Raw genomic sequence first — 21476 nt, 5'->3', positions numbered from 1 at the left:
CACATCTCATGCATAATTAAAATGGTCAGTGCTCAGACTATAAATAATGATTTATTTTAATTGGCATCTATTAAAATGTTAACTACACATATCACATGCAACATATCACTATCACATATCACCATGCAAAACACCAACCAATCATAGATCCTCATTTGAAAGATTATTTTATCTTCACTATTCTGCAGCTGTCTAATTGTTAAAATTGCGCTGTGCACCAAAATAAGTAATAGTAATTAGAGGAAGCTAACACAGTGGTCTGGCTGCTAGTTCTCTCTCACACACACATACACACACACACACACACACAAGCGCACGCGTGCGCACACACACACACAAGCAAGCACACACATACAGGGAAAGAGAAGAGTTGTCTTGGGAAAGAGAAGAGTTGTCTTGGCTTGCAGCAGAATGGAGATGAGGCAGTTAAGTACCCCACGCTACTGCTGCTGTGTGAAGGCCAGGCAAGCCGGAGCAGAGGGCCAAGTCACAGACACAGACCGTGTCCAGCACGGCAGAGAGGTCAATCCAGCAGTACTCAGGAAGAGACAGTTCATATGGGACCAGGACTGGACAGGACACTACAGACAAGGGATGGCACCAGTAACTGATACAAGTGTGTGTGCGTGCGTGTGTGCGTGTGTATGTGCATACATGTGTGTGTATGTGTTCACATGCTCACAGAAGATGAGCACTGGCATGCATTCATAATGTATATCTGTAATTGCCTACTCATATGGGTGCACCTGCTTGAGTTGGTGTGGTGCAGGAAGGTGTCAGTGAACTAGCAACTGAGGTTTGTGTGTGTGTGTGTGTGTGTGTGTGTGTGTAGATAGGTGCTGGCCACAGTTGGCAGATGCTTTGTTGGCAGGGGAGGGAATGAGACAGTGATGAAGAGAATAGACTGCAGTGCTGGACCCTGCCTGGACATGGGGGGCAGACAGAGACAGCACCTGGCCCTCTGACATGCCAGGACCTCTCCCTCTCCCTCTCCCTCATTCAGTCTCTCTTTGTGTGTGGGTGTTGGTGAGAGAGAGAGAGAAAGTGGTTCTCTGGGCATTTGATATCATTTAGTATTGTTTTGTTTGATTGCACTACATTTTATTGGCTAATATGCAGGTGTGTATTTCCATACAAAGATGTGTGCTCTAAGCCGAGGTCTGTGTCTGACTGCACATGACGTACCCAGTGTGGATAAACTGCTGATCTGATTCAGTGTCAAGTCTTCATATTTAGATACACATGTGTGTGTGTGTGTTTATGTACTGCCAGACGCTCCAGATGGGGGTCCCACACGGCCGGCTGGGCTCTCTCTCAGCCTTCTGTCTCTCTCTCTCTCTCTCTCTCTCTCTGTCTCTCTCTCTCTCTCTCTCGGCCTTCTGTCTCTCTCTCTCTCTCTCTCTCTCTCTCTCTCTGCTATCCCTGAGTAGCTTTGACTTAGCCCCAGAAATAATCTCATCAGAGCAGGGGGATGCACATCAACATCTGGCTAATCCCATTTGGAACAGGGATTATCAGGATAGCCTGCAAAGCTGGCCCACTCCTGGCCACATGTGCTAGTATGATACTGTGCGGCCTATTGGACCAGCGGTGGCCGGGCAGCAGCGGGCGCGCGGGTGAGAGACGTGGTGAGTTGGGCAGGATGCCCCGTGGCAAGCTTGGCCATGGTGAAGTTCACCCAGCACTCCGCTGTGTATATTAATGAAATAGAACAGTAGGCTAGCATTTTTGAATAATGTAAGGGGTACCAGTACCTAAATGATGACTGAATAAACAAAACAATTGATAGACATCATGTATTGAGTTATTTATCTCATACAGACGATGCAGAAACAGAGTTGCGAGAGTTTTCGAGCACCCTTGAGTGAAATGTCATATCCCAAGACTGTGCCTCGTGTGAGCCAGCCTGGAGCTCTGTCTCTGCCCCCCTGGGTCATCTCAGGGGTCGGGGCGCGGCTCCAACCCCCACGCCTGGCCCTTGTTCCTGCCCCAATGGTCAGACACACAGACAGATACATGGCGTGTTTGGGATGCATGCCCAGCGTGGTGATAAGGTCAGGAAGATGGGCCGTGTTCCGCTGCCACGGTGTTGTGCCACTCTGAATGTTAACCACTGAAGCCATGGAAAAGCACACTGATGCCCCAAAACTGCACGCGCGCGGCGGACGAGCAGCCATTTTGGCTCTGAATTAATCCCCTACTCACAGTGCTGTAGCAGTGATGTTAAAAATACCCACCGCCCCCCTGGCTGCCTGCCAGCCTCAAATGTAATGTGTCGTCATCATAATGATTCCTCTTGGCTTGCTTTGCATGGGGAGATGTTTTATGCTGTTGTGTCCAGGATGACAGCAATCCAAATCATGGAAGCCACTCGCACATGGAGGCAATGGAGAGCGAATCCAAAGCAATGTGGGCTGTTTTGTGCACATTTTGTTTTGATTTGTCTTTTATTTAAATGAAGCTCTTCTCCTGGTGCCTTTGCGGCTGGATTCATGTCAGCCCGCAGCCCTGGGCCAGCCCACAGGGGGCACTCTCCTCCACCGCTAATTGTTTTCAATTAGCGCTGCGCTCTGTGCACTCTTATCGGTGATTGCGGAGAATTTGTAATCAGGTGTGTAATTAGTCCCATTCAGTCTTTCGCTGTCAAGAGCAGCAACTGAAGGCAACTCAAGGATGCCGTTTAGTAAACGCTTCAGCTGCAGAAAGCAACCTGACGATGCCATTTAGTAAACTCTTCAATTAGGTATACTGTAGGCTGGCTGCAACCAAACACTAAGGCAGCTGTTCTTGCAGAAAAAGGGCAGGATTTCGAGACCTCTGCTATGACACATCTAGAACATGAGTTGAGAGGAGAGGAGACGCCCTGTTTTTCATGTGCAATTGCACCTTTTGAGTGTGTGTGTGTGTGTGTGTGTGAGACAGACTAACACATAGAGAGAGAGGGTAGGCGGGATGTGCATTTGTGTAAATAGGCCTTTGCGAAAGCGTGACTAAAAAATATTTGCTCTCAGTGACTAAAGTTGCTTGTGTTGTCAAGTCGAGTTCTGAAACACTTTGACGTTTGGAGTCCATTATCCATAGTAAACCTGAGATGAGATAACTCATAACTGACTAGAGATACTATGTAAAACATTGTTTTTATGTCAGAGAGATAGATATGGAGAGAGAGAAAGAGAGAGAGAGAGAGAGAGAGAGAGAGAGGGAGTGAAGGAGAGAGGGAGAAATGATGTTGGCTGTTTGCCCTGTTGATAAAAGAGGGTAAGTGTTTCTGTGTGTGAGTTGAGTTGGGAAGGGGCATACAGGTCACCTGGCACAGCATGGCCACTCTGGTCACCAGATGCCCACAAGTATATGCTCAGGAAAGCCCACTGCAGCCTCCTATGTGTGCATTATTCAGATGGCTGCCAAAGCAGCACACCAACTGTTTTAATGCAGAAGGACAGCCAGCCACTCTATAGCTCTTGCACTCTGTTGCATAACTGCTGTGTATTTTAAGCTCTGTGTGTCGTTTTGGTCCGCTCCTGTTTCATGGCACAGAATATGTAGATGTCGTCTGTTGCCATAGCGATCCTTGGGGATTTCACACCCGGTTCCGTGCGGCTCTTTGAAAGTGTCCCCTCCAGCTCTGTAGATTGTTGTCAATGCCTTTGATACGCACTAAGCGTCTGTGAAACTTATCAGCTGTGCAAATACCACAAAAACATTTGCATTCATACACAAACGTTAGATGATGCACAGATCCTTGACCACTGTGGTTTAAATGTCAGAGGATGCACAGATCCCTGACCACTGTGGTTTTCTCATTGTGCGGCCACTACTCAAAAAAAGTAGTGCGGCCACTACACAAATTCCTTTCTCCAACCTTTTGCATTTAAGGAGGATTAAGGCAACAAATAGAAGATGTGTGAATAACTATCCTGGAACAGCAAGGCATTTTCTCCCTTCATTCTTGTTCACATTGGAGAGCATTATTTGAAGGTCAAGCCATTAAGTCAAGCATTGATGAGATCTGCTATAGGGCATCTTAATCACTTAGGGGATTTAACACATTGTACAATAATGTTGATACATTATATTGCAAGTTGCTAGACCTTCCTTAAACCTTAAATGTATCTTCTTGTGACATTGGTAATTCATTCATGAATTAACTGGGCGTATAGTCCTTTAGGCTACTTATTACAATGAGACTGGACAACGGAATAAAAGCAGTGTTTGTGGAGTGTTTCTTGGAAGCTTGCATTTTTTGGCACAGTTTTACATTTAACTCACTGTGAAACCTTTACCAATAAAGCAGAGCTCCATTCATCCCCTGTGGCATGTGGCTACTACTCCAAGATGTTCCTGACCCCTCCAGTGATACACATCCAACAATGAACTGCAGCCGAATGCTAAAACAATGTGTGTAACTTTGAACTGATTTATTGTGTGTGTGTGTGTGTGTTGGTACATCCAGGTACTTCCACACCATCTACCTGGGCATTCGTAGCCGGCGCAGTGGAGAGACGGAGAGCTGGCGTTTCTACTGGCGGATGGTGTATGAGTATGCCGACGTCAGCATGCTGCATCTGCTGGCTACCTTCCTGGAGAGCGCACCCCAACTCGTACTGCAGCTCTGCATCATCATCCAGACACACAAGCTACAGGCGCTGCAAGGTGATTAACGCAAACATACACACACACAGATGCACACACACTCACTAGTTGATGAAAACCCTTGCACATTCCCACACACAAAGACAGTCACAGACATACACACATACCTGAATGTATTTATATTCCTATGTACTGTAGATGCATGTTTGGTCACACATACACAGAAAAAAAGACCTTTACACACACTCACATGCACTCACACACATACATACATACACACACAAAGGCAGTTATACATACCTCATTACACTCACATAATTATGCACACATATGCTCACACACCCACAAGCACACAAACAAATGCATACGCATGTGCATTTTAGCACATGAATCCTCTCTGGTGCTGGCCTTGTGCAGGAGTTGGATATCTTATCAAAGAGGGAAGATGCAAAAACTCACTTTAATCAGTGCATTATGACAATGCTAAAGTCACTTTAATCAGTGTGTTATGACGAAGCTAACGTCCCTTTAATCAGTGCGTAATCACGACGCTAAAATCTGCAGCTTTGTTTGGGCCGTCAGTCTTCATGCCAGTTCTGAATTTATTGGGTCAGTGAGCTGAAGAAATTAGTCATTGCGTGCATAAAATTATGACACATACACATATCCGCACACACATCCCCACTCACTCACACACACACAAGACACAAGACACTCGCACAAGACACACGACTCTGATGGCACACATGCCCTCACGTGATACGCCTCCCATGCCTTTGGGCAATGCCCATGAATTAGCTATCTGTGCTATTAACATTCCCTTCATCTACTGGTCCATGTGTCTCGCCTTGTACATTCATCCGGTGTGGTGGCAGAATCAAACAATCTCTTCAGAAAAGCATTCCTTGAACTGAACACGGCGCCTTGCCTCTCGCAATGGCAGTGAATCATGGGTAATTACTGGCTGCTGTGGCACTATGGGCCTGCGAGGGACGAGGGGGACATGGGGCGGGGGTGCTGATATTCAGTGCACTGGAGGCCTGGTGGGCTTGCTACTGGCGGAAACTGTACTGTGTGTGTCGTCTCTGTCTGCCTGAGACACGGCAGCGTCCTGAGGTGCTTAATGTGCTTGTGTGACAGTCCCACTTTCTCACAGGCGCAGTTTGGACTCTTCTGGCTGCCTGTGTCAGCCGCTAGGGCTCTGCTGTGTGTGTGTGTGTGTGTGTGTGTGTGTGTGTGTGTGTCTGTGTGTGTTCGTGTGTGTGTGTCCGTATTAGTTAGGCTGATAAGCATAACAATTGTGCATTTTATGACTAAAGCATGAACGTTTCCACATATAATCTACACACTCTAAGGTTTCATTTCAGACGTGGAGACATTTTGTATCTTACCTCTGGGGGTCAATGACATCATTACACCCCCATTATTCTCCATCACAATAATGTACATGTTCACAAATATACAGTTTTATTCCAATAGAAATGCTTATTTCTGGGGCAACCGTGGCCTACTGGTTAGCACTTCGGACTTGTAACCGGAGGGTTGCCGGTTCGAACCCCAACCAGTAGGCACGGGTGAAGTGCCCTTGAGCAAGGCACCTAACCCCTCACTGCTCCCCGAGCGCCGCTGTTGCAGGCAGCCCACTGCGCCTGTGTGCTTCACCTCACTGTGTGCTGAGTGTGTTTCACTAATTCACGGATTGGGATAAATGCAGAGACCAAATTTCCCTCACGGGATCAAAAGAGTATATATACTATACTTATATATATTTTGGCCTCAGCACCCTGATGCCACATTCTTTCTGGAACACCAGTTTGGCCATTCAGGTGTAAATGTAAACATAACAACCAGACAACTTCTGTTGAGCCTTTTTGCATGGCAGTTTTTTTTACCACCTGTGCTTCTGGAAAAAACTATTTACAATGAATAATTAATTATTTATTTAAAAGAATATGTAACAAATTAGCATGTTAGTGACCACACTCTCCACAAGCTAGCATGATAGCAAAAATGCTAATCAAAATGGGTTAACATGTTATTTTATGTACATTTATATTATTATTGTTATTATGATGATGATGATTATTATTATTATTATTATTATTATTATTATTATCATACCAATCATTATTACTACTTTATAAAGTATCTTATTAAGCACTATATCTTAATCAATATTTTACACATTAGTGAGTAGGCCCGCCCCATTGGATGTACAGTATAACCTCATGTATAAAATCTTTATAACAAAGGTAGACCTAAGTTTCATAGACTACTTAATAAATTACCCATAGATAGTGGCTATGTTTCATTGGCCAAAGATCTTCATGAGATGGGTAAATTACCCCCATGCCAGTCCTATGCCAGTCCTCTAGCTTGACAGGCTAGAGGACTGGCATAGAAGCCACACTCAGGAGTGCCCATGTGCCAATGGTCCATATACGTTCACACAGTTCACACAGAGCATTTTAGGCAATCTGTGAGAAGATTTTACCCAACCCAAAACTAATTGCAGTGGTTGAACATTGGATTTGTATCTGAAAATGTTCAAAGCTCCAAACTGTACAAGTGTACCAAGTTTCATGCTTTTATGGAAAAAATGTCCTAATTGGCATATATCACATGTACAATACATTCAGTAAAACTGCCCTAAGTACAATTTTTGGCCCTTGACCTAGATGCACAAATGATGCCAATTTTGACATTATCAAAAACCCTAATGGTCGCCGAGGCAACCAGGGCTGCATACAGTTTTGAAGATACAAAGGTTCAAAAACCGAGGACCAACAATTTCACAATGGACATTAAGTAGAGAGGGTGAAGGGAATGGGGGGTTGGCTATGGGCTCTGGATTTCTTTTTGTGAGGGCCACCAAGTACCAATTAACTGACTAACTGTCATTGTACAATGTCCAAGTTCAAGTGCCAAGTTACAGGAACTTAAAAAAGAACCAATTTTGACCTCATGCTACGTTGTGATTGTTAGTAGACGAAATGCTGAGATGTTTGTATAATGTGGGAGTCAGCAAAAGTGCATTGAATGGCAGGCATTGAAAAGAAATGGCTGGAGTGGTCTTTGACTTGTATTATTATTATGCGCTAACAAAGCGGCGGTCATATACAGCTGAGCTCATAAGTTTATGAACCCATGACTAAAAAGAGGAATAAAAATCAATCTTATGAGCTCAACTCTAGGTTTAGTCTGTGTGAGTTTTTTTTCTTCCGGAGTTTTTTTAATTTATTATTATTTTTATTATTTTTTAACGATTCCCGGGACACTGAAAGACTGGGCTGCACAAAACTTGGTGGGCATGTAAGCCCATCGTATCAATGGAGTATTGTATTGTATCTACTTCCAAACTGATACAGTGTTTGTGGACATGAATTGGATTTTTTGAAATCAAAACTGATGCGTCCTAGTGTAGGCTAGATATAGCCTCAGTCTCTCTGGGATGCTCTTTTTAGTTCACCTTTTAGTTGTGAAATGTTCCTCATTTTGTTGTCTTTATAATTATGCCTACACAACTTTTCCAGCCTTTAGTTGCCCGTGTCCCAAATTTGTTGAGACGTATTGCTGGCATCAAATTCAAAATGTGCTAATATTTTCCATGAAATAGTCAAATGCAACTGTGTTTGACAGAGGACAGATGTAGAGAGCTAGTGACAAAATATTAGCTTTCAGTATGATGGTATGATGTCTTTGTAAATTATGTCTAATTACGTTGAGTGTTTCATTCATCTCGGTTCTTCCTAACAAAAACGCTGTTGCTAGAAGGTAGACATTTAGATTTCGCCATCGCGTCTGTTGTAGAAGATATTAACAGTGCAATAACTTAATAATAATGATAAAAAAAAACAATCAGAAAACAATGTTAAGGCAATTGTGGAGAAAAAGAATGGTTCGGGTGCTCTTCCTATGGGATTCACCCCCTCTATTGGTTGAAACACAGCTCATAATCACATCCCAATGGAGCAGTAGCCTATCAGACTCAAATTCTGACTAGAATTTTGAGTATGACAACGTTATGCTAAAATTTTTCTCCTTCATCAAATGATATGTTGTCTTTGAACTATTCATAATTAAATATAGTGTTGATATTATTTGTAAATTATAGCATTCTTTTTTATTCACATTTTACAAAGCGTCCCAAGTTTTTTGGAATTTGGGTTCTATGAGGATTTATACAGCTAATAGAATTAGAACATGCTAATAGATAAATTAAGTATCTCTTATCTTTCTTGGACATACTCCAGGACACTATTGAAAAACACCAGTGAAAAATAATAGCAGAATTGACAGCAACAGCTAAATTGTCAGGTTAAAGTCTTTCCTACCCTCCTTTGTCCTTCCCTCTCTTCTACACTCTCCTTTCCTTGAGCTCTCTTTCTCCTCTTAGCAGCCGAGGTTGCCATAGTTACTGTGGCTATAGCACACTGACAGTCAGTTGGACCTTATCAATCCTCCGCCTCTCTCTGTCTCTATGGCTCCATCCGAAACGGAAGACAGCTGCCTGCTGCCTCCCTCTCTAAATAGAGAGCTGTCTCACTAGACATTGGTTTAAATGCATCTTTGAATGAGTGTAGCACTCTAGAATCTTTGGTTAACACTACGGTATGATGTTACGATGTCACACAAATCACATTTCAACAGATTCAGCAGCCATTATCGATGTCATCCGCCATCTTTGTTTACTTTTGACAGCTGTTTCAGACGTTGCTGCAAAGGATTGTGGATAGTAGGGAGCATGAAGTGAGCATTGATGCTGCCTTCAAAAACGACCATTATTCGATAATTCTAAGACATCTTAGAAGGCAGCAAAAATAGTTTTTTCGGTTTCGAATCACACTTGCTGCCTCGCTTCCCAGTTAGATATCTTAAAAGGCAGCAGTTTTTTTCCGTTTGGAACAGAGCCTCTCTCTCTCTCCTCCATGTCTCTTTCTCTCTTCCATCTCTCACTCTTCTGTCTCTCTCTCTCTCCTCCTCCATCTCTGTCTCTTCTCCATCTCTCTCTCTCTCTCTTTGCCAGGAGTAAAACTGCTCCACCAGAAGCCCACTACCATCACTTGTAAGTGGGCTATTTCTCAGCCAGACTGTTTCCTCCAGCAGCCCCCCCTCCTCTCTCTCCGTCCAAAAAAACAAAACTACCCGTGCCCAAACATACAGAGTGCTTGATGCAAAAGGCTGTGGGGATGAATAAAACAGTCCCACACTGAGTAATGTTATTGAGTGAAAACCCAGAGTGCTGTGAAGATCATTCACACAAGAATGATCACTGTTATTACACGTATCGAGCTGCACTAAGTTTTAGCCTGCTAAATGAAATTAGCTTCTATATTTATTCCTGCAAATTGATAATGAATTACAACGTAAATGATCTGTAATCACTGTGGATAATTAGGTGTTTATCTCAGTAATCATATTTTAAAGCAGGCCTAATTAGGATAGACACAATTCTGTCTGTCAGTTGTGTGCATTTTTTCATGAAAAGAGTTTATGTTACTTATGGGATATCTAATAAGCTTTGTCCACCGTGTTTATATGGGTAGATTCCAGAAATTATTCCAAGATCCCAATCTTCCATCTTTCTCTTTTATGCGCCAAGAAAGAATGCACATGGTTGTCATTTTAGTTCTGTTAAAGATCTCCAGACATATACTCAGATCGTCAGCGTAGAGCTGTGCTGCTTTTCCTTGCTCACAGCCTTGTGGTTGCCTGTTGGTAGTTAGGTTCTACTGTCCAGGGGAGCACGGCTTCAGTCAACTCCAGCTTGTTTCTGACACTCGTTCATCACCCCCTACCTGCAGCACTTAACGTCTCATTAGTAACTTAGCTTTGATCTGTCTCCGTTTGTCAAATGGCCCCTCAAAGGGACTTTAATTGGCCCGACATGAGATGCTTCATTAATTCCCATTTCTGTCAAATACAGCCGCTGCAAATTGAGGGGGGAAAAAAAGGACCTGTTCCTTCTGGGATCGGCACATGGAGGAGAGGAGCAATTCCAATTTGAAAAGTCAGGTGTTTGGGAGAGTAAAAAATAAAAAAAACTGTGGTTCACTCAAGGCCATGACGTCACAGGAGATCAAATGAGCCATCAGTGGACATCAGACACCAGAGCCGAAGCGATTGATGTCATGATTCGGCCTTTGAAGTCACAGAGTCCCTCAAACTCAAGAAGCCAAGAGTCAAACCCAAGGGATTTCACACACTTGCTTAAGATGTTCAGGTATGTCAGTGAGCGTCAAAGAGTAGATTTCCCCTAACGCTGTTCCCCGAAACATCCCTGACATCTTACAGTCACCAGCCTCTACACGTCTGCGCAGTGTAGCCGACTCTGACGGAGTTCTCTCCTCCAGACCGCTCTCTAGTGGACATTGGGCTCTGTGTCCTGCAGGAGGACTCGTTACGGCTGCATCCCCCAGGTGAGAGGCCCGTGGGCCGGGCTGCATTAGCAACGGGGGCGCAGAACTGCCGCAGTACAGCAGCAGCCGTGGCGCATGTCCCTGTGCACTGAGCCGTCAGCTAACCGGTAGCTCAGGCCTCTAACCAGACAGGTGTCCCCCGCGGACAGCTGGACATACCACAGTGTCACAAAAGGAGAGACAGGAGCTGGAGTGTTCTGTAACTCTACCACCCCTCTCTTCCTCTGCCACCTGTACTCCTCTCTCTCTCTCTCTCTCTCTCCAGCTCTCCTCTTTCTCTCTCTCTTTCTTCTTCTCACTCTGTTTTCCTATTCCCTGTCACTGCTCGCTCCTTCCTCTCTTACTCCCTCTCTCTTACTCTCACTCCCTGTCTCTCTCTCTCTTTTTCTGTCTCTCTGTCTCTCTTCCTCTCACTCTGTTTTCTTTCTCCCTGTCAGTCTGCTCACTCCTTCCCCTCTCTCTCCCTCCTTTTCTCACTCTCTATCCCTCTCTCTCTCTCTGTCTCCATTTCTCTGTCTGTTTCTCTCTCTCTCCTCTCCCTCTACCTCTTTCTTTCTCTCTCTCCCCCTTTTCTTTGCCCCCCCCCTTCCTTCTGTGCTCTCCCCGACCCCCTCCCTTCCCCTGAATTTCTGCAGCCTCTCTGAGCAGTATGGGAATGACATCATCGGCTGTGTATCACACACACACACACACACACACACACACACACACACACACACACACAAAAGAGGGGTAGGGGGTGAGAGGGAAAAGGAGAAGGAGAGGGGAGAGTGAGAGAGAGCAGGTTCCCTGGGTGGCTGTCTCCTCTGGACAGTGCACGTATGGGGGCACTGAAACAGTGAGCGAGGAGGGGAGATGGGCTCGTTGTCATGTTGACAGGGGGTGTGCAGCAGAGGACTGGATGGAGCCATGGGCAAAGCAGCGGCTGAAATAACAATTGCAGCCTGCCTGGGCCAGTTAATTATCCTACTCCACAAAGCAGTCATTAAACCCCCTCATCACCATCCTCTGCCTAATCGGCTGAATTTAATCTAAGTGATTTAAATACATACACAGATCACTGGCAGAAACAAACACAAATGCATACTATCCTTGCATGCATGCAATGCATACTACTATACTTGCATGCTACGTCTTTGTGTGTGGGAAAGATGCAAGTCATCGCACAATCATACAAACATATGCACACATATAATCTTTAATATGGATTATATGCATGTTGGTTAACATTCATGTCACGGACATGCAGGTACATAACTGTAGAGGTAGGGAGGCAGAATGTCATCTTTATCTGAAGTGTACTGATTTCAACTCAATTCAGTGGTGGCAGCCCCTCAGACAATAATCAAGACTGATTTCATGTCATCTCCTATGAGCTAGTCAGTGCTGCAGGCTTAGTGTCCTGAACACAGAGGCAAGGAGGCTGTCAGGAGAGAGACAAAGGGGGGCAGAGATAAGACGCACAGAAAGAAGAGAGAGAAGAGAGTGCAGGAAAAAAAAATAGAAGTCACAGAAAGAGAAAAAGAGGAAAATACTCTGACAGAACAGCAGCACAAAACAGAAGCAAGGACAGTGAGTGAGAGAGAGAGAGAGAGTGAGCGATAGAGAGAGAGAGAGAGAGAGAGAGAGAGAGAGAGAGAGAGAATTTCTTCCAAAACCTGTTCGTAGTGAGCTTTGAAGTCATAGTAATTAGAAAGTGTGAGAGTTACCCATATGTTTAAGTGTGATAAGGCCTGTAGGTGACTGTAATAGTCTCTGATGTTGAAAGGGCAGGAGAAAGGCAGTACCTGTAAATGAAGATAGACTTGGAGACCATTGACTTCCCTACGGTCCGCTGTGTTATCCTGCCACATTCAGAGTAGCCGACATTACAAACACATCAAACTCCAGAGACAAAGCTACTTTGGTGGGGGAATAATTGAATGTTTAAGGGGTGTCAGGATCACACCAAGGTCTCTATCAATGTTACATGCTACCTTCATAGAATATACTGAATGAAGTCAAACAGTTTTTAGCATAGTCAAAACAAGCATAGTCTCTGTTAGAATTTAAAAGGTTACCCCATGGCCTGTTTATCTCACCTTGTGGATTTTCTTCTCATTAAGGAAACTCTTACACTATTGCAACTGATTAACACAACACCACCAACAGCAAAGCATAATTGCAGTGGAAAGATGTCTTCCTGTTTGTGATGATCTATGAGGTGCATGAAATGGAAAGTGTCATCAGCCCTATCACTAGCTAATTGGATGATCATTTAGTTCATATTGCTTAAATGAGTAGTTCAAGAGCCTCCGTTTTGTCTGTCTGTCTGTCTTTTAAGCCTGACAGGCACTGTCCAGTTTCTCTCAGTCGCGTAACCTAAGACGTGGTTTCAGATGGTCACTGTGGCTGTGCTCACATGGCACGCCTTTACTGCTCACACTGCACGACAGCTGACCAAACGTTCTGTTATGCCAAACATGTCAACCCGAGAGCTGGAGCGATCGGATGCAAGAACGGTGATTGTTATAACTTCTAATTTGGTTTCATGAGCTCACTCAAACTACACGACATACAATGAATAGCCAATCAAACTGGAATTTTTCCCAGTTCTAAATTTTGTTGGGGCAGGCAGAATAGTGGCTTAAATTGGGCAGAAATTGCACAGTGTCTGACCGGTAGTAATGTCTGGATCAGACTGTTATGTAGTGAGAGGACTAAACGTTGTCAATATTAAACATGTCTTTCCTGTGGAAGTGGGAACGGGTGACTGCTGCTGGGAGTAATCTGTGCCACCTCCTCCCGTGCTAGACCAGAAAAATGGCTCGCTTACTCACTCCCTGCTCCAGAGCCATCCTTCAGTCATCAGCGCCTGCATGTAGTAGTAACCATGGCAGCCAGCAAACGACAACCAAACTACACAAACGTGCAGGCTATTGAGGTTACTCTTCTAAGATATGATACTTGAGCTCCATTTGCGTTTCAAACCACAGTGACTACTCTCTGGTGTTTGGTGACTCAGCACCTGAAGACCACTAGGAGTAAAGGGATTAAAGGAGCTCATCTTAATTATCATGTGGCCTGAATGGAACCCATGCAGCAGGCAGGGACCATGACTTACAGTTGCATGCACTGCTCTTTTCTATTAGCCTAAAGGCTATAGGTTATGCATACATACATGCTGGGTAATAAAGGCTATAGGTTATGCATACATACAGGCTGGAATAACATTACAAAACACACAAAGTAGAGGGACAGTGACCAAACAATGCAAAGAATAAAAACAATGAACGTGTTAGTAGAATCAAAAGGGTAAGATATGAAACCACAACAACGAAGATGACAACAGAGTCAGCTGGGATCTTAAAATATGAGGGCTTATCTTGTGGCTTGACTACCAACTCTGCAGTTGTTATTTTGACTCCTGGGAAACATACACATTGGCTTCCAATAACAATCTACAGTATACCATCTGTAAGCCTTGGATAGGAGTGTGTGCTAAATGACTAAATCCACCTGTTTTCTGTGCAGGCATGACGGCGGCCGCCTCCCTGGTATCCCTGGCCTGGGCCCTGGCCTCCTACCAGAAGGCTCTGCGCGACTCACGTGACGACAAGAAGCCCATCAGCTACCTGGCGGTCATCATCCAGTTCTGCTGGCACTTCTTCACCATCGCGGCGCGCGTAGTGACCTTCGCCCTGTTCGCCTCCGTGTTCCAGCTCTACTTCGGCATCTTCATCGTGCTCCACTGGTGCATCATGACCTTCTGGATCGTCCACTGCGAGACGGAGTTCTGCATCACCAAGTGGGAGGAGATCGTCTTCGACATGGTGGTGGGCATCATCTACATCTTCAGCTGGTTCAACGTGAAGGAGGGCCGCACGCGCTGCCGCCTGCTCATCTACTACCTGGTCATCCTGCTGGAGAACACGGCGCTCAGCACGCTCTGGTACCTCTACCGGCTGCCGGCCAGCACCGACGCCTTCGCCGTGCCCGCGCTCTGTGTCATCTTCTCCAGCTTCCTGACCGGCGTGGTCTTCATGCTCATGTACTATGCCTTCTTCCACCCCAACGGCCCGCGCTTTGGACGCTCGGCCAGCCTGGGCCTGGACGACCCCGTCGGCGTGGGCGCCTTCTCCACACTGTCCACCGAGGGCGCCACCAACTCGCTGCGCTCCAACCGCGGCGGCATCAGCGGCGGAGGAGGAGGAGGCGGTCAGGCCCTGCTGGCTGGTGACAGGGACGCCAAGTACAGCGAGCGTGACGGTTGCGTGCCCGTGTTCCAGGTGCGGCCCACGGCCCCATCCACGCCCTCGTCGCGTGCGCCCCGCATCGAGGAGACGGTCATCAAAATAGACCTGTGCCGCAACCGCTACCCGGCGTGGGAGCGGCACGTGCTGGACCGCAGCATACGTAAGGCCATCCTGGCTGTGGACTGCTCCCCCGTGCCCCCACGGCTCCAGTACAAGGACGACACAATGGTGCAGGAGAGGCTGGAGTACGAGACCACGCTCCCCCCTCTCCTTGCACGCCTCTCTCTGTTCTCGCTCTCTCTCTCTCTCTCTCTCTCTCCACTGACCCTTTCTGAGGCTGTGTCTCCCAACACTGACCCCCAGCCCCGACCTTCACCCCTCCATAGGATTACAGTTAGGATGAAACACACTGGGATTTTACAGCAGGACTGTGGCAATAAAAGGTACTAGCTTTTCCCAATACAGGTCACCAGTGTTCATCCATGATGTTGATTGTCATGGAGGGAACATAGAAACAGAGGGAAAAAACGCAAACAATGGGCAGAACTTATTCGTTTAAAAAACAATATTTTCTAAGCAGAGATCTTTTGTTTGTTTGGTTTACTTGATTGATGTGTGTGTGTGTGTGTGTGTGTGTGTGTGTGTGTGTGTGTGTGTGTGTGTGTGTGTGTGTGTGTGTGTGTGTGTGTGTGTGTGTGTGTGTGTGTGTGTCTGTGTGTGTGTGTGTGTGTGTATGTATGGGGGGTGTCTGTGTGTGTTGTGTGTGTGTGTGTGTGTGTGTGTGTGTGTGTGTGTGTGTGTGTGTGTGTGTGTGTCTTTCTGTCTATGTGTGTGTATCTGTACACTTAGTTTCTACTTTTCTTTAGTATTTTTACTGGTCAGGGAATATCTTCTTTTCTAAATGGCCATTGCGCTGATACAGAAAAACCACTATCATCCTCAGTGTTGTAAACAGCAACTACTTTCCACAGTAGAAAGTGTTAGTTGTACAGCTATTTACCATTTCACTATCATTTCCAAAGCAGGAGAAAACTAACTAACTAACACAGTGTCCATTTTAACTATGCTAAACAGGCTCCAGTTCCATTCTCAGATTCTCCCCCAAACCATTTGGGCTCAACTTTCCATGCATGCTCATGCTCATGCTCATGCTCACACACATAGATGCATTAATGCTGCAGTCCAGACAACTCGGAGGTCGGAGGTTGGACTTCCGACTATAAAGTCGAGTATAAAGTCGAGGTCTTGAATTTCCCCTTGGGGATCAATATAGTATCTATCTATCTATCTATCTATCTATCTATCTATCTATCTAGGTAAATTGTCTCCCTGAGTTTCCCTGTAGGAGGTCAGAGTTTTTGACCTACAAGTTTGTCTGGGATAAAATTGGGAGTTTCCAACGAGGAAATATCTGACTTCCGAGGTTTTCTGGAATGTAGCATAATACACAGAATACTCACATACACATAGACAAACACACACAGGCCTTTTCCCTCATCATTCGTTCTGTATGCACCTACCAACATGCATACCACAAACAGAGTGTTACTATGAACTATGGCCAGCTGTTGTTTGGGGGGAACAGAGGACCAAACATTTTATGTTCTTGGTACAGTGTGTGTGTGAGTGTGCATCAGCGGGTGTGTGTGTGTGCATGTGTGTGTGTGTTTGTGTTGTGTGTGTGTGTGTGTGTGTGTGTGTGTGTGTGTGTGTCTTTCTGTCTATGTGTGTGTATCTGTACACTTAGTTTCTACTTTTCTTTAGTATATTTTTTACTGGTCAGGAATATCTTCTTTTCTAAATGGCCATTAAGGCTGGATACAGAAAAAAAACCACTATCATCCTCAGTGTTGTAAACAGCAACTACTTTCCACAGTAGAAAAGTGTTAGTTGTACAGCTATTTACCATTTCACTATCATTTCCAAAGCAGGAGAAAACTAACTAACTAACACAGTGTCCATTTTAACTATGCTAAACAGGCTCCAGTTCCATTCTCAGATTCTCCCCAAACCATTTGGGTTTGAACTTTCCATGCATGCTCATGCTCATGCTCATGTTCTCCACACACACATAGATGCATTAATGCTGCAGTCCAGACAACTCGGAGGTCGGAGGTTGGACTTCCCGAATTATAAAGTCGAGTATAAAGTCGAGGTCTTGAATTTCCCTTGGGGATCAATATATATAGTATCTATCTATCTATTATCTATCTATCTATATCTATCTATCTATCTATCTAGGTAAATTGTCTCCCTGAGTTTCCCTGTAGGAGGTCAGAGTTTTTGACCTACAAGTTTGTCTGGGATAAAATTGGGAGTTTCCAACGAGGAAATATCTGACTTCCGAGGTTTTCTGGAATGTAGCATAATACACAGAATACTCACATACACATAGACAAACACACACAGGCCTTTTCCCTCATCATTCGTTCTGTATGCACCTACCAACATGCATACCACAAACAGAGTGTTACTATGAACTATGGCCAGCTGTTGTTTGGAGGGAACAGAGGACCAAACATTTTATGTTCTTGGTACAGTGTGTGTGTGAGTGTGCATCAGCGTGTGTGTGTGTGTGTGCATGTGTGTGTGTGTTTGTGTTTGTGTACGTGTGACTACTGGTGAATGTGAATGAGTCGTCCTGTCATGTGACTGGCAAACTGAGCCCATCAGTGCGTCATCAGCAACCTCATTCCAGTGCCAAATGCTCTCAGTCTCCCCACTGGACCCAAGTGGACTCCTACTGTGTGGCGCGCCTGCCGTGGACGGCACTGTACATACGAACAAAGGCAGGGCGGAATTTCTACTTGAATCCTGTACAAAGTAAACAAACAAACAAGCAAGCAAGCAAGCAACCAGACCTGTGAAAGGTTGTGGCGGTTTCCCACCTCATATCAAGCCACAACAATAAAAGAAAAAAAAATAAAGATGGGGAAATTAAACTTACTTGGAGCACGAGGAGGTGGCTTGTGGGTGGGGGAGAGGCATAAGGAGAGACACCTCGTCTTAATGTCGCATGGGGGACGGCGACACGCCAAGAACTCAACTCAACCCAACCAACCAACCAACTAACCAACACACTCACAGGCAGCTCCCAGTCCAGGCCAAGCCCACGGCTGCCATCTGATGATCGGGTATGTCTGCCGGTCTGGACCATAACAAACACACACTCACACACACACACACACACACACACACACACACACACACACACACACACACACACACACACACATACACACATGCACTCTCAGATGGACTAATGGTAGGAGAGGATGTGGACACAGTTAATCACAGGCAGGCAGACGACTGGACGGCCATCCCGAGTCCGAGGTGACCAGCTCGGATAGCAAACTAAGCTGCAGCACACTTCACTACGCTTAACTGCGGTGTCAGGTGCAGCGGCTGTGTCTCTCCCTGATAAAAACGTGTAGTGTTGTCTGTCCTTGATATTTGACTTTGGTTACTCTTGGTGCACATGATTATGCATGTGCGTGTGTGCGTGTGCGTGTGTGTGTGAGAGAGAGTGAGAGAGAAAGAGAGCACATGCAAAGGTCTGTTTTAGTGAGTATTGAGTCCTTTCTTTTGTTTAATTTGCAACTACATTTCTTAATCCAAATGTTCAGCAGTAGCCCTACACACTTCAACAGTACGGATCCTCCTCTGGGTACATTATTCAGACCTACATATAGCCCGTCCCCATTTCACAAATCACTGGCAACTGTCTGACCAGTCTACAAGTTAGTTGCGTTTTACTATGTGTGTGAAGAATGAAAACACAAAAGAGAAAGGACAAAAAAAGATGAAGCACAATATTGGTGGCATAATATAAATTAGTGGACAGTGATCCCACAAATGTCCTGCAGTTGTACTTGTACTGAAACCTTTACAAAGTGAAAGTGTGTGTGTGTGTGTGTGTGTGTACGGGGAGGGGTGGGGGTTAACTGGTACTGTATAAAGCAGCTAGATGTGCCTGTTGTGGTCTGTGGATTCTATCACCATCACATGGTTTAGAGATTGATCGGACAGATGTTACTGAAGTCTGCAACCAACATTTACTTCACTGTTCATTCAAATCCTTTGCTTTTTCATAGGCATTTTCAGTTTTTCACCATTTGATATCATTGAACTGTACAAAATACATTCATTTAAATAGATGTACATTGTGCAATTAATGAGTTTAAAAAGAAAAAAGACCTTAACTATTTTACTTCGTTTTTACTACTCCACTTTCGTTTTACTAATCAAAATAAATAGTTTTTGATAAAGTCTTTTTTCATGTTCTCACATCCACAACCATCACACCATTGTCCAGATCTGTCAGATTCATCTAGCCACCCAAGATACAGAATGACAACACTTCAATCAGATCGACCAAATCCTAGAGAAATAAATCAATATCAGTCATTTTTCAATTCCTTTTTTTCTGGTGCTCACTGCTTTATTTCTGTGGACTGTGGTCTCTTAAATAATGTGGCGCAACCATCAGAGCTGGGGAGGATGGTGTGTTGGGGCAGTCGGTGTGAAAGCATCAGTTTACAGGGATCACCCACTAGCCCCTGAACCAGTGGCAGTTCAGGGCTCAGGTGGTGCTGCAGATTGTGGTTAGTGTTTTAGACCCAAGTAGGAATAATCTTGCCTTCACTGCATATTTGGATTATGGTGTTTTTGCGTCAGATTGTTTCGTCTCGTCTTGTCTAATTAGTTAAGGTTACCACACTAAATTGTCCAGGTGTGCAGCACAGAGGAAGAGAACCCTGAAAACAGAATGCTGGTTGTAGTTATTCCAAATTCATCATAGATTGTTATGGACTATAACTGGCCGTATGATAAATATTGGGTTACATTCATTCATTTGTAGCATATGGCACAATTAGAACAGTGGAAATTCTAAACAATTTATGTCACACATTTATTTATCATTAGATATTCAGCAAGATTTTCCTCACTCATCATGTTGAAAAACCCCATGATAATTAGTCACATAATTCCACATAAGAATGTTCTTTTTTCTATTGCTCTTGCCAGTGGTGTATTTGTGCTGCAAGGTTGAGCTTTGGCACCAGTGTGTTCTGGCTCTGCCTCTGAATGTCATTACCATGGTCGTGACATTGCTTCTCCAAGCCCAGCGTCTCATACATAATGCACTGAGATTTCATTTCCAGTGTCGTCCTGTGAAGGCCGCCTCACATGTTTCTGCTGCTCCTACTGGACTCTGGGTCATCGTGCCAAGGCAAGGGATAGCCTGGGCTTTTGTTTCCAGTCCGTTGTTATGCAGTGCATTCAGTGTTCTGTGAATTCAGCCTTTTTCAACCGATGCTATGATGTCAGCTTTTTGAATTCATGTAGTGGAATATATATCTCTGGTTGGATGGTTAAATGTGCACAAGTGTAGATGAGAGTATGTGCTCACAGTCAAGCTCAAGATTTCCTATTCACTCATTATAAATCATACATTGATGCAACATCAGTCACAGGACTTTGTAAGCACATTCATGTGAGCCTATGGTAAGGCTGCTGCTTTTAGCTCTGTGGAAAGAAATGATAAAGCACCCTGATAGCAGACTGGACGACCTTTTCAAAATGCAACCACTATTTCAAAATGTCAAGAAATCACAGAAATGGAGAAATACAGTTGGTTCAGTCAACGTTCATGCCTTCAAATCCTCTTTATGTTACTCTCCGGTGTTATATTTTGGGCATGTTTCATGGTTTCGTTTTTTAAATCATTTTCATTCCGGTGCAATTGTTTTGCATATACCTACCTCAGTATGGTTTGTTCATCCGAATACTGTTCACCTTCAAATGACTGTGTTTGTTAGAGTGATCATAGCATATCTCTCTTCTGTGATGGAGAGTATACTTCAATGGAGAGTACACGGTAAAGACTTCACGCATGCAGTGGTGTCCTATTTTTATGACCATCATCAGTGAAACAGATCTAAACGAGAGATCATCTCACTGAAACAAAACCACTTTGTTATCAGGAGAAGAGCATTCAATCACATTGTGACCATGTGAGCTGCTTGTCTGAGTTTTGTTTGCCTTAAGAAATGTGTCTGCACTTGTCTGATTTAGAGGCACTGTATGATATTCCTGTAGGAGGCATGTAGGTTTAGAGTAAAAAAAGTGTGACAATGACTTCCCTGATCGTAGTCCATTCTTGCTTTGTCCATCAATGTTATTTACTGTGCTTATGCTATGGCTATGTCCCCTAGGATCATGACAA

The 21476-nt window shown here is 44.6% G+C and overlaps 1 protein-coding gene across 1 annotated transcript in view; it reads left to right on the top strand.

Annotated features, from left to right (window-relative positions):
- Positions 1-21476, top strand: part of xkr4 (XK related 4) — a 42385-nt gene that overhangs the window by 17845 nt on the left and 3064 nt on the right. The window contains exons 2-3 of the mRNA XM_048244847.1: positions 4454-4653; positions 14526-15520. Coding sequence (XP_048100804.1) covers positions 4454-4653; positions 14526-15520 — 1195 coding nt within the window. The remainder of the gene's footprint in view (positions 1-4453; positions 4654-14525; positions 15521-21476) is intronic.

The sequence above is a fragment of the Alosa alosa genome, chromosome 1 (assembly GCF_017589495.1).
Source record: "Alosa alosa isolate M-15738 ecotype Scorff River chromosome 1, AALO_Geno_1.1, whole genome shotgun sequence".
Classification (NCBI taxonomy): Eukaryota; Metazoa; Chordata; class Actinopteri; order Clupeiformes; family Clupeidae; genus Alosa; species Alosa alosa.
The sequence above is the reverse complement of the archived record's forward strand: the minus strand, read 5'-3'. Positions and strand labels throughout refer to the sequence as shown.